Genomic DNA, 12,489 nt, shown 5'->3' on the forward strand with positions numbered 1-12,489 from the left:
CAGGGCGCCAGTGGCGAATTTGCCAATCTTGGTGTTCTCTGGCAAATGCCAAACGTGCTGCACGGTGTTGGGCTGTAAGCACAACCCCCACCTGTGGACGTCGGGCCCTCATACCACCCTCATGGAGTCTGTTTCTGACCGTTTGAGCAGACACATGCAGATTTGTGGCCCGCTGGAGGTCATTTTGCAGGGCTCTGGCAGTGCTCCTCCTGTCCCTCCTTGCACAAAGGTGGAGGTAGCGGTCCTGATACTGGGTTGTTGCCCTCCTACGGCCTCCTCCACATCTCCTGATGTACTGGCCTGTCTCCTGGTAGCGCCTCCATGCTCTGGACACTACACTGACAGACACAGCAAACCTTCTTGCCACAGCTCGCATTGATGTGCCATCCTGGATAAGCTGCACTACTTGAGCCACTTGTGTGGGTTGTAGACTCTGTCTCATGCTAGCACTAGAGTGAAAGCACCACCAGCATTCAAAAGTGACCAAACCATCAGCCAGAAAGCATAGGAACTGAGAAGTGGTCTGTGGTCACCACCTGCAGAACCACTCCTTTATTGGGGATGTCTTGCTAACTGCCTATGCTTTCCACCTGTTGTCTATTCCATTTGCACAACAGCATGTGGAATTGATTGTCAATCAGTGTTGCTACCTAAGTGGACAGTTTGATTTCACAGAAGTGTGATTGACTTGGAGTTACATTGTGTTGTTTAAGTGTTCCCTTTATTTTTTTGAGCAGTGTATAATATCAGACAAAAAAAGATGTAAAATAATCAGTATGTTCACAAACTGGACATGACATCAATAAACTTCGACAGATCCTTCAACGGATTCTCAGTGCATGTGCACTGAGAAAACCTAAAGACGGATTTCTAAGCTAAGAGAGCTTGTCTGAAAACAGACATGTACATTAGATGCTGCATGCATATGCAATGTCCTGTGGATCCTACTATACACTCTGTTCATACATATGGCATTTTGTTCATCCATCCATCCATCTTCCTCCGCTTTTCCGGAACCGGGTCGTGGGGGCAGCAGTCTAAGCAAAGATGCCCAGACTTCCCTCTCTCCAGACACTTCCTTTAGCTCCTCCAGGGAAATGCCAAGGCCTTCCCAGGCCAGCTGAGAGACATAGTCCCTCCAGTGTGTCCTAGGTCTTCCCTGGGGCCTCCTCCCAGTGGGACATGCCTGGAACACCTCCCTAGGAAGGTGCCCAGGAGAACATCTGAAACAGATGCCTGAGCCACCTCAGCTTGCTCCTCTCGATGTGGAGGAGCAGCAGTTCTACTCTGAGCTCCTCCTGAGTGACCGAGCTCCTCACTCTTGTAGTGGCAATTTTTATCATAGCACCCTTTAAGTTTATTAGCCAGTGCTTTCAAGTCATGGTATGCAGTCATTTGTGTGGCTGTGACAAGGATGAGATCCCTCGAGTGGTTGTCTAGGACGTCCGTCAGACAGGGCCTGGCCAGCCTAGGAACAACAATTTTCTCAGCCCCAAACCTCATCCATATTTCTGAGTGATTGGGGACTGTCAGAGGATGCCCTGGATCATCACTGACGAGATCCAAGTATCCAACAAGGACAGACCTGACATCAAACCCCCACCATACGACCCACCGGCCTCTCTGGGCCTTCTGTCGCTGCAGACAACGCGCAGTAGTGCTGCGTATGACGTGAGTGCAGCCGCTGGCCCATCTTCCAATGCTGAACTATCATTACCCATGGTTGAAGTGTCTGGCCCTACTGGTCCCATCCTTGTGTTCTGAACATGGTCCACTGCTGATATTACTGCTGCAGCACAACATCTTCCAGACCCAACAGCATCTGGACAGAAATTTGCAGAACAGCTCTCTATTTTCTGCACTGAATTTCATCCCACCATGGCTGAACTGAAACGCCTCTTAGCAACAAAAATGAAACCTGTCGACCTCCAGCATGTGACTCGTCGTTTCCCAGTAAATGACCTGCGTGTCTGCAATACTGAATGGACTCACGTTGATAACACCCCATACAGAGATGCTATTACAGCCCTGGGAGTTGTGTTCCATGACCGGTTTCCACTAAAGTGGACATGAGTAAAATCACATCTTGCAGACAACGGGATGGAAAATCGACAGAGGAGTATTTACACCGCCTCACAGAGCTGTTTAACCTTCATAGTGGCCAGGAGCAACCAGCTGATTTGGGCAATGCTCCTAGTGTGTGGGAAACACATCTTAGCAACTGCTTTCTGAATGGACTGAGACCCGAAATTGCAGTAGCAGCTAAGATATCCTGTGTCAGCTACACAGACGCCCGTCTGAGTGAACTACGACGTCATGCCAGTCATGCCCAGGATCAGCTGCAGCAGAAACAGTGGGCCAAAGAAGATAAGGCCGAAAAGGAGCTACAAAGGAGCTGTGGACGTGAATTGGAGAACATTCACCAGTGCCCATGATATCTGACTGAAGCCAGGTTGGTGGCGGCGAAGGGGGAGGAGGGACAGCGGATGAGACCGTCACTGTGCCTACAGATGCGACACAGCAGCTACAGATGAGTGATAACACACACTGCACACCGCAATGAAGAGCAGCTTGCAATTGGCCAAAAACAGATTTAATTCATACAGTCTAACTGTATACCTACATTTAATATTAAGAGACATCGTACTGTGTCATTTTCAAGTGCTTTCCTGATTTAATAGTGGGTACAGAGCATGAAAAGTGAAGTGGAAACTTCGTTTTGGGAGTGGTCGCCCCCCCAGGTTGCCCTTAGCAGGTGGACTTCCTGTTATCTCAGACGCAATCTGGACATGAACGACAGTGCTCCTGGTATTCATTGCTCTTGCCTATTGCATTATTTTCCAGGTTAGTACACGGTAAAACTTTCCAACAGTAACTTTATAAAGCTTTGCTTTGCTTCTGTACTAGTATATGAGTTTACTGTGGTGCTTGTTTGTACGTATTTGACAAAAATAGTTAATTGTTTGCGTTTCTGGCCGGCAGTAAAGCGGGCCGTATGCAGAAAAACCCGTGAGAATGCGTGGTTGAAATACCGCGAGAGTTCATAGACTAGCACTGGAATGTGTTCATTTGCCTTATGTGAAAGAAATATGCACCGTCTATGTTTGATAAGGACCCAGTGCAACAGTTGTAAACACACATGGGTTATGCAGATTCAGTTGTAAGGACACAGAGTTTTATACTTGTCCATAAAATGGGTTTATATTGAAGTAATGATATGAATGTATTAAAATGTGTTCTGTTGGACAGCAATTAAAGAGACGCAATCTGGACGTGAACGACAGTGCTTCTCGTATTCATTGCTTTTGCCTATTACATTATTTTCCAGAAATTCTTTCCTGCTACGGCCACTCCACCATTGGGGCCCGTAACACTACATTAGTAGCATGGTGAACCAAAGCACAATGGAAACTCCCAGGCTGGAAATGAGATTGAAGCCACCCAGGTCAACTCGTCACAATGTGGCTGTATCACGCATGCTTACAACACTCCCCCCTGTAACCCCTCATGTTAAGAAGGGAGTTGCAGATCAGTCAGTAAGTGAAAAAAAATAAATAAATCACAGCAGAGAGACTATTTAATATGACGACTACATATTAGAGTTGTCCCAGTCCAATACTAGGTACTGGTGCCAATCCGGGAATTTTTCACCGGATCGTATCAACCAGAATAAAATAAACACAAGCTTCTGCTTGTGTTGTCCTGCAGGGGAGGTGACAGTGGTGCGGTGGGTAGAGCAGTTGTCTCCCAACCAGAAGGTTTGAATCTCGATGCCTGCAGCCCATGTGTCGAAGTGTCCTTGGGCAAGACACTGAACCCCCCCATTGCCCCCGGTGGTTAGAGCCATCGGTTGAGTTGGTGCCGCAGATGGCTGCAGTCAGCTCTGTACCAGAAATAAATTCCTTGTGTGTAACATACTTGGCCAATAAGTGATTATCCCCTTATCCTAAAGCTGACCCATTTCTGATCCTTAACTACAGTCCTGTATTTGAGTAACACATTTGCATTTTTGAGATGCAATCAATAAGCTACAATATTAATCAGTCCAAGTGTGTACACTGCCTGCGTGTCAGCTGGCATATCACTGATGCACAGCTGCTACATAAAGCCTATTTTTAGATTCAGGTCTATTTTTTTCAAAGCTACACACATAAAACACTCCACAGAATTCACCAAAACAATGAAGGCTCACTAGTTCCAAACAGAACTCTACCAAAATAGACAAATACATAAAACAAAACAGTTTAAACACATGATCTATCGCCTGTTACCACTCCTACTGAACATGGCAGTTAAAAGTGTGTGTAGTTTTTATTTGCTGTGTTTTGCCATGTGTTACTATACAGTACTTTCACATGCAAGTGTAGCCAGTAATTTCCTCACTGTCTATTATTTGTCAGAGTTTTGAACTGTATTACAGTAAAGGAATTGGATGTGTTTCGGGGCCAAAAGAACTGGATCAGGACATCCCTACAATATATGTTACACATACACAATAAAAAACTTTCCACGTCATCATTTCTACACATACACAAACACACATTTTCATTCTTTATAGGGACTTTCCACTGACTTACATTCTAGTCCCTGGACACTCACCATAACCTTAACGATAACCACTACTTGCCTAACACCTAACCTTAAACCAAGTCATAATAATAATAATATTTAGTGATTTACATGGCGTGGAAGGCATATCCCCACAATGTCAGTGTGTAAACAGGTTTTAGTCTTCACAATGTGAGTAATACCAGGTTCATGCACACACACACACAAATACAACAATGGGACTTATGGAAACTGTGGTCTTCATATTAGAAACTCTGAGTAAGCCACTAAAACAGAAGCACCTCTTATTTTAACCTTTATCTCCTTTGTTTAAGGTAATTACACTGGAAAGCAACCGTTATCTAAAACTCATAAAATGCTCTTTATATAGTTAAGACCAAGAGGAGAAAGATGCCTTGTGTGTGTCTGAGCTATAGAATCAACTGAAATCTACAATGAATAACTGCTGAATCACTCTTATCTTTTGTTATAACTTGTAATGGTCACTATAACTTTGATGTCAGACTGTCGGGTCATAAAGATTATAGTGTTTCGGTGTCTGGAGATAGCCTTATAGTAAACTGTGCTTACAGGAATTCGTTTCCATACACAAAACAACTAAGAGCCTCTGCTCATTACAGCTTGGTATAAGAGACTGGTGGAATAAAAGCAGACAGACACTGTGCAGTTTTTACTGATTGTGTATGATGTGTTACCTCACACTATTATGTTTTAAAGTTGGAGGTCACTGATTGGGCTAGCCATACAATGTCTGCTGAGCCTAAGGAGTAGTGAAGCAGATTCAATTATGTTTCTTATGTTTGCAGTCTGTTTCCTGGATCCAGAATAAATACATTCATTTAGGTATACAGGAAAAATAAAAAATGTTTCTTGTTCATTAGTCTGGCTGTCTGTATATCCTTTTGATTAACTCTGGCGGGTGACTTACATGGTTCTTGCTGTCAGGCCTAGAGCCTCCCAGGAGCAGAAACTTGGAACTCTGAGCATGACCATTCTGACATGCAAGGTGGAGAGCTGTGTTTCCTGCCTGGAAACAAGAGGAGGAAGGAGTCAGAGTCTTAGCTTTTGTTGGTGTTTACTAGGGCTGTGTTTTTATCAAATCATTCAGGTTTGATGCTCTGGCAATGCTTCATCTGTCAGTCATGCTACTGCAACTACTTTCATCATGTGTGTTTACAGCCAAATTTACAATATGAGCCAGATATATAAATATATACACTAAAAAGTGGTAAATGCAGGATAATGGCACACACGTTTTTTTAATCTGACAAGATTCATCTTGAGTCAGCTCCTTTAAAGACATCATCATTCGGTTACCTCACTGATAGTTGAGTGTAATGAGATCACAAGGCAGAAACTAAAAACATGTTTCCTGGTGAGACACCCTGAATTTACTTCTTGTTTTACTTTTCTGATAAAAACCTTTTAATTATTTATGTACAACATACTAAGATGTAGTGTGGTATAAAAGTGTCATAAAGTCAGTGGTATCAGTAACATCGATCTGAGGTTTGTTAACATTAGCCACACCAAGCTACTAGTCCCAGCAGACCAAGTAAGGCTGTAGCAGCAAAGAAAAAAAAAAGCTAATTATTTATGAATACATTATTTTCACATGTATAAGGAACAATGTTTTATTTCTGCTTCAGGCCATTGATAAGCTTGATTTGCAAAGTTTTGATGTGTAGTACAACAGTTTTATATTGTAATTAGTACAGTAAGCACTGAAGGAAATCTGAGGGAAGGAGCTCCTAGCAAATTTATTTAATCAGTGCTGTGGTCCACAGTTGGGAACTCCACTCAAGAATCACCTTGTTTTTGGCATGAACGTTGGCTCCAGCCTTCACCAGCAGTTTGACACACTGGCTGAAGCCATGCCAGGATACCTCATGGAGAGAAGTGTTGCCATCCTGACAAACAACAAAAGCCACATTAACAAACAGTTGGACTGATGCACTGGACTTTATACCAGCACATCCATCCATCCATTATTTATACCACTTATTCCTGAATAGGGTCACAGGGGGGATTGAGCCTAACCCATCTGACATTGGCGAGAGGCATGGATTATTTTTGTACATTTTGTACACCATTAATTAAAGTATCTAAAAAAAACATACTCACTAAAACTCCAAATGAAGAGTTTTGATATACTGTATAATAACAAGAGAACAAAGGAAAATATTTGTGTTTCTGGCTATAATCCCTATAAGACTGGCTGCATTTGTGAACAAGTCATTTCTATTAAATACTCTAAATACACAACTTTTCATGGGACACTGAGCCTGAACAGATAGACACACTAGTATATCCATGATCATTTGATCCTTAAATGCAGTCATTGTGATAGCTTTGAAATCCACTTGTTCTGCTGACTGACTTGTCGTAGAGAGTCATAAGCCTCTTTGTGTGTTTGGATGTGTGGGTGTTCCTGTCTTTTGAACTGCACCTTGTCCTGTCTGTCCAGTGCACACCCTTCCTGAATGAGAGCACTGATAATGTCACTGTTTCCCACCACAGCAGCCCGGTGTAATGCTGTCTGCTTCCCCTGCCAACAGAAACACAAATACACAACACTGAGTGGAAACACCTAGCTATCCAAAGTATAATATACAGTACCTACCAGCAAGTCCAAAGCTCAATAATGAAACAAAACATAGGGAGTGAACAAGGATGGCTTGTTCCCTTCAGGTTGGTGGAGAGTTCCTGCCTCAGGTGGAGGAGTTCAAGTATCTTGGGGTCTTGTTCACGAGTGAGGGAAGGATGGAACGGGAGATTGACAAGCAGATCAGTGCAGCTTCTGCAGTAATGCGGTCGATGTACCGGTCCGTCATGGTGAAGAAGGAGCTGAGCTGTAAGGTGAAGCTCTCGATTTACTGGTCAATCTATGTTCCGACTCTCACCTATGGTCATGAGCTTTGGGTCATGACCGAAAGGGCAAGATCCCGAATACAGGCGGCCGAAATGAGCTTTCTCCACAGGGTGGCCGGGCGCACCCTCAGAGATAGGGTGAGGAGCTTGGTCACTCGGGAGGAGCTCAGAGTAGAACCGCTGCTCCTCCACATCGAGAGGAGCCAGCTGAGGTGGCTTGGGCATCTGTTTCGGATGCCTCCTGGGCACCTTCCTAGGGAGGTGTTCTGGGCATGTCCCACCGGGCGGGGACCCCGGGGAAGACCCAGGACACGCTGGAGGGACTATGTCTCTCGGCTGGCCTGGGAACGTCTCAGCATTCCCCCGGAGGAGCTGGAGGAAGTGTCTGGAGAGAGGGAAGTCTGGGCATCTTTGCTTAGACTGCTGCCCCTGCGACCCAGTTCCAGATAAGCGGAGGAAGATGGCTGGATGGATGGAACATAGGGAGTGCACATCCAGTTTTGTTAAAGCTCAATAATGAACACCGCTTGTGTTTTTAAATTCTTACACAAAACAGAAATGTAAAAATAAGCAACAGTTTTAGGTGGAATTATGTGCAGAAATTGTTTCCTGACAAACAATAACTTGTGCCTTCACAGAAACCAAAACTACCACATGTGCACACCAGCCAAACTGTGATAAAGCTGCTGCACAGAAATGCTGAACAAATGGATAAATTCAAGAAATAGTTCCAGCATATTATACACCCCTGAAATTCAAACACACCTGCACTTACATGTTTGTAATAAAAAGAGATGGTAATGCAGGACAACAAGATGTTAGTAAGTGGGTTTTTACTGGCTGTTTGCCTGAGCTTCTAGTGTTTATGTTAAGATAACTGTGCTCTAACCAGGACAAACAAACTTACTTCCCAAAATGTTAACATATTAATTTAAGGAGACAGTTTTGTCACTGGGATGTCCTTGGTTATGATTGCATGTCGTTTAAGGATATTACTGATAAAATTAGCCAAGCTTAGCTTAATTCCTGCATTGGTTTCCAACAACAGCCTGCTCAAAAGAAATGCAACTCTAAATGTTTAGAGACTCATATTTTTAACAACTAAATCTCATGCAACCAACAGCATCTATTTGGAAACAGCAGATACAGATGAGAAGCTCACAGGCTAATAGGCTACAAAGTATGAAACATTAAACCCCAGATTAAATTAAGCCTAAACGTATATACTTTATATTCATATAACAGGACAAATTCCCCCAAAAACAAATTCTTTCTCGCTGACAGTTTTGTAAGCTAAGCACTTACACAAATCCAAGCAGAGTTACTGTATTACTGACTAAAGCAGAAGTAATGTTAATGATCCAAGCGCATAAGAAGCACAAAGTGGTCAATCTGAAATAGCTGTTTGCTGTTACCAGTCCACTGTGGTCTATTAAATAATATACAAGCACTGAGCATTCAGCCTCAGGAAAAATGTTCAGCTCACATTCATGTTCATCCATTGATGGAATTCCTGCCCACAGAGCAAATTAGTGATGAGTGACACTTAGCAGGCCATGTTTGACATGAGAGCGCTGGAAGAAAGCGCAATGGTCAATGATAAGAGAAAAACAAAAAGCAGGAAGGAGAGTAAGATAAGAACTGAGCACAGCAGCAGCAGTGCAGGAGGAGAGATTGCTCAGAGAGGGAAGGATGGAAGGACAGATTTTCACTGGCTCAACAGGAGCAGGTTATGTTAACCTCTTTCACTCTCTTCCCAGCCATCCTCCACTGTTTTTTACCCTCCACCTCCTCCGGCCTCAGTCTGGCCCTCCTGCTCCCTCCAATGCTGGAGGATGTACTGCAGTTTGTTGCAGAGGGCACTGAGCACAGCAAGTGAACCTGGCACACCAGAGAGCTGGGCTATCAGTATTTGCGTGGAAGGTGGGCTTGCGTGCTGAGGGCAAACCAACTAGTGGGCAGTTAAAAATTCCCACACAAGGCCACTACAGGTCATTAGAATACCACTGTGTTTGTGTTTAAAAACTTAATTATTAAAAATGGTTATTCCAATTTAACAGAACTGAAGGCAAAAACAGAAGCAGCCTGGTAACCATCCGTCAGGCCTGCAGTGCATGTGGAAGTGCATGAAAAATGGAAACAGGAACACAGCAGACAGCCAGATGACTCTACTCACATCGTCTTGAATGTCCAGGTCACAGCCAGCTTTGAGCAGAATACGCACAACCTCAATGTGGCCTTTGTAGGCAGCCAAGTGCAGGGGGCTTCTGCCATACTGTCAACACAAAACACACAATACAGCTCAGCTGACTGAACTAAACACCTTAGCGCAACCAATTATAAGCACATAAACTCCCCAGAGAAGCAGGCAAAATACAGTAAAAGTCACAGTCCAGATAGTCAGATATTGCTGCGGTGTAAGTAACCATGGTCACAGCTGGTGGCATGACTTAACACAATCTTCTACTGTAGGTAGAGAATGAACTTACTCTTCATCCTGCTTATATCTCTGAGTGGGTACTGAGGCACAAGGCTTACTTAATAAAAGATCTGTTAACCCAAATAACAAAAAGCATTTTTTTATTCCCTCTCATTGTATCATGCCCCTATTTGAGACTTTGGCTTCCATCCAAAGCAGTGAAATGTATTTTCTCCCCAAGAAACTGTTTCAACAGATGTGTCAACAGTTTTTATCATTTCTCCAAAATAAATGAATGCTGCTGTTCAATTTATAACTTACAAATTTTAATGCTATGAGCACCACTGTACTGGGCTGGAAGCAGAAATCTTAAAGACCCATATTTCAAAGCCAAGAGAAAACCAGTCTTAAAACTGACCCCAAAATTTGACATATAAATAAAATAATCTTGATAAAATCTGTTATTAAAGGCAGACTATTAATTATGTCTAAAGCAGATTTTTCCCACGGTACTTTTTACAATCAATATGACTGATTAAACAAGAAAATAAATGCTAGCTGCAGCCCTAACCCTTTCTACACAAAATGCCCTTCTTCATGCAATAGATCCACCAATAGGAGGCTTCCAACAGTTATATTCCATAGCAGCATCACATCAGTCATCAAAAGGACCTTTTCCATCACCTGATATTGGCTCAACTCAATTCAATTCAGCTCAGCTGTACTCACTTTTGGTACTGGTTGCTTGGTTTTCCACTGCAGATCATTCCCTCTCAGCTTAGCTGGTTGTCATAGCGACAACAAATTACACTGCCATGACATTGTCAGCGACTGACACAGTAACAATGGAGGACATTGAAAGTATACTGTTCTTTATTCTGGGTATGTGGCTGTTTTTAGCTATCACAGTAACTACAGTCAAGTAGTGGTTAGAGTTAAATAACACTGCTTGTAAAAAATGGCACTTTCTTTGTTCCAGGATGTCTCACACATTGATGATGCGATTTCTCTGGCCAATTGCTAGTCTGCAGTGTTTACATGTCACTGTTTGTTATTGCCTGTGCTCTCTTGGACCCTCAATGGAGGCAATACCAAAAATAGTACCAGATACCAGGTACTACCCCCAACATTTGACTGGGGGAAATACAAATAAGGTGAGTCGAGTCAAGATGAGCCGGTATCAGGGGGTGGAAAAGGGGCTAAAGCTTCAACCACATTATGACTGCCATTCGCCCACTCTATACAGAATTATACTCTATATGCTTCAAAATAATGAAGCACAAAAAAGGAATATTATATTTCAGAATCAGAATCTGGTTTATTGGCCAGGTGTGTCAGACACATGAGGAATTAGACTCTGGTACATCAGCTCTCAATGTGCATGTGCATATCCCCATGCAAGGGGCAAGTAAACAGTAAACCAGCATAAGGCTGTGTAATATAACAAAATAAGCAGTATTAGCAAGCAACAAACAATGCAAAATAAGCAGTATAAACAGGCAGTAAACAATGCAGACAGACAAAGGAATGCTCATTGTGAAACATGATAAATAGGAATATTGTCCTGGTGCACAGTGACCTGTAACGGCGTCCAGAGGGGAGGAGTTCAAACAGATTGTGTCCTGGGTATGAGGCATCTGCAGTGTTCCTCTCTGCTTTACAGCATCCACACAATAATAATGAAAAGGATAAGAGTGTGGATGCTACCGCATCCACACAACTAGAAAAAATGCATTTCCTGAAGAAAGTGCATGTGGATTCTGAGTGCTGAAAGATCACCCTGAAAATGCAGAACATTGACACCTGAATGAATTTTCCATTCATTTGAATGGGGCGAGATTTTCAGAATACAGCTAAATATTTCAAAAGTATGAAGTTTAGAAAAATTCTGAATGAAAACATGAATGTCTTGGAAGAGCTGAATATTTTGATACCTGAAATAGCTGAAAATGCTGAAGTAGAATTTCCCCCATTCATTTGAATTATCAGAATAAAGCTATAGCTAAAAATCTGGCATGTTTCCAGAACTTTGTGAGGATCAGTTATTATGCTGGGCTTTTATTTTAAAAGTCAGGCACATTTTGGGGCTTTCATTTAAACAATTTGCAATCAGAGGCTTTTATTTGGCAAATTTGGGGGTCTTATTTTGAAGGCAGAGCACTCTCTCTCTGTGTCACTGCACCACTGTGTGTGTTACTGTGCATCACAATAAAGATATATATATTATGGATGCTGATTCAGCATCTATACAATAAAAACCAGGATAACAATAGTGTGGCTGCTGACTCAGCATCCACACAATAACAATATACAGTGGGTACGGAAAGTATTCAGACCCCCTTAAATTTTTCACGCTTTGTTATATTGCAGCCATATGCTAAAATCATTTAAGGTCATTTTTGTCCTCATTAATGTACACACAGCACCCCATATTGACAGAAAAACACAGAATTTTTGACATTTTTGCAGATTTATTAAAAAAGAAAAACTGAAATATCACATGGTCATAAGTATTCAGACCCTTTGCTGTGACACTCATATATTTAACTTAGGTGCTGTCCATTTCTGCTGATCATCCCTGAGATGGTTCTACACCTTCATTTGAGGCCAGCTGTGTTTGATTATACTGA

General features: G+C 42.6%; 1 protein-coding gene across 1 annotated transcript in view; it reads right to left on the reverse strand.

The window, feature by feature from the left end:
- Positions 1–12,489, reverse strand: part of ankrd6b (ankyrin repeat domain 6b) — a 52,604-nt gene that overhangs the window by 21,412 nt on the left and 18,703 nt on the right. The window contains exons 3-6 of the mRNA XM_020612910.1: positions 9,617–9,715; positions 7,019–7,117; positions 6,381–6,479; positions 5,498–5,596 (exon numbers count right to left, since the gene is read on the reverse strand). Of these exons, the coding sequence (XP_020468566.1) occupies positions 5,498–5,596; positions 6,381–6,479; positions 7,019–7,117; positions 9,617–9,715 (396 nt within the window). The remainder of the gene's footprint in view (positions 1–5,497; positions 5,597–6,380; positions 6,480–7,018; positions 7,118–9,616; positions 9,716–12,489) is intronic.

Source organism: Monopterus albus, unplaced genomic scaffold (genome assembly GCF_001952655.1).
Source record: "Monopterus albus unplaced genomic scaffold, M_albus_1.0 scaffold128.1, whole genome shotgun sequence".
Lineage (NCBI taxonomy): Eukaryota > Metazoa > Chordata > Actinopteri > Synbranchiformes > Synbranchidae > Monopterus > Monopterus albus.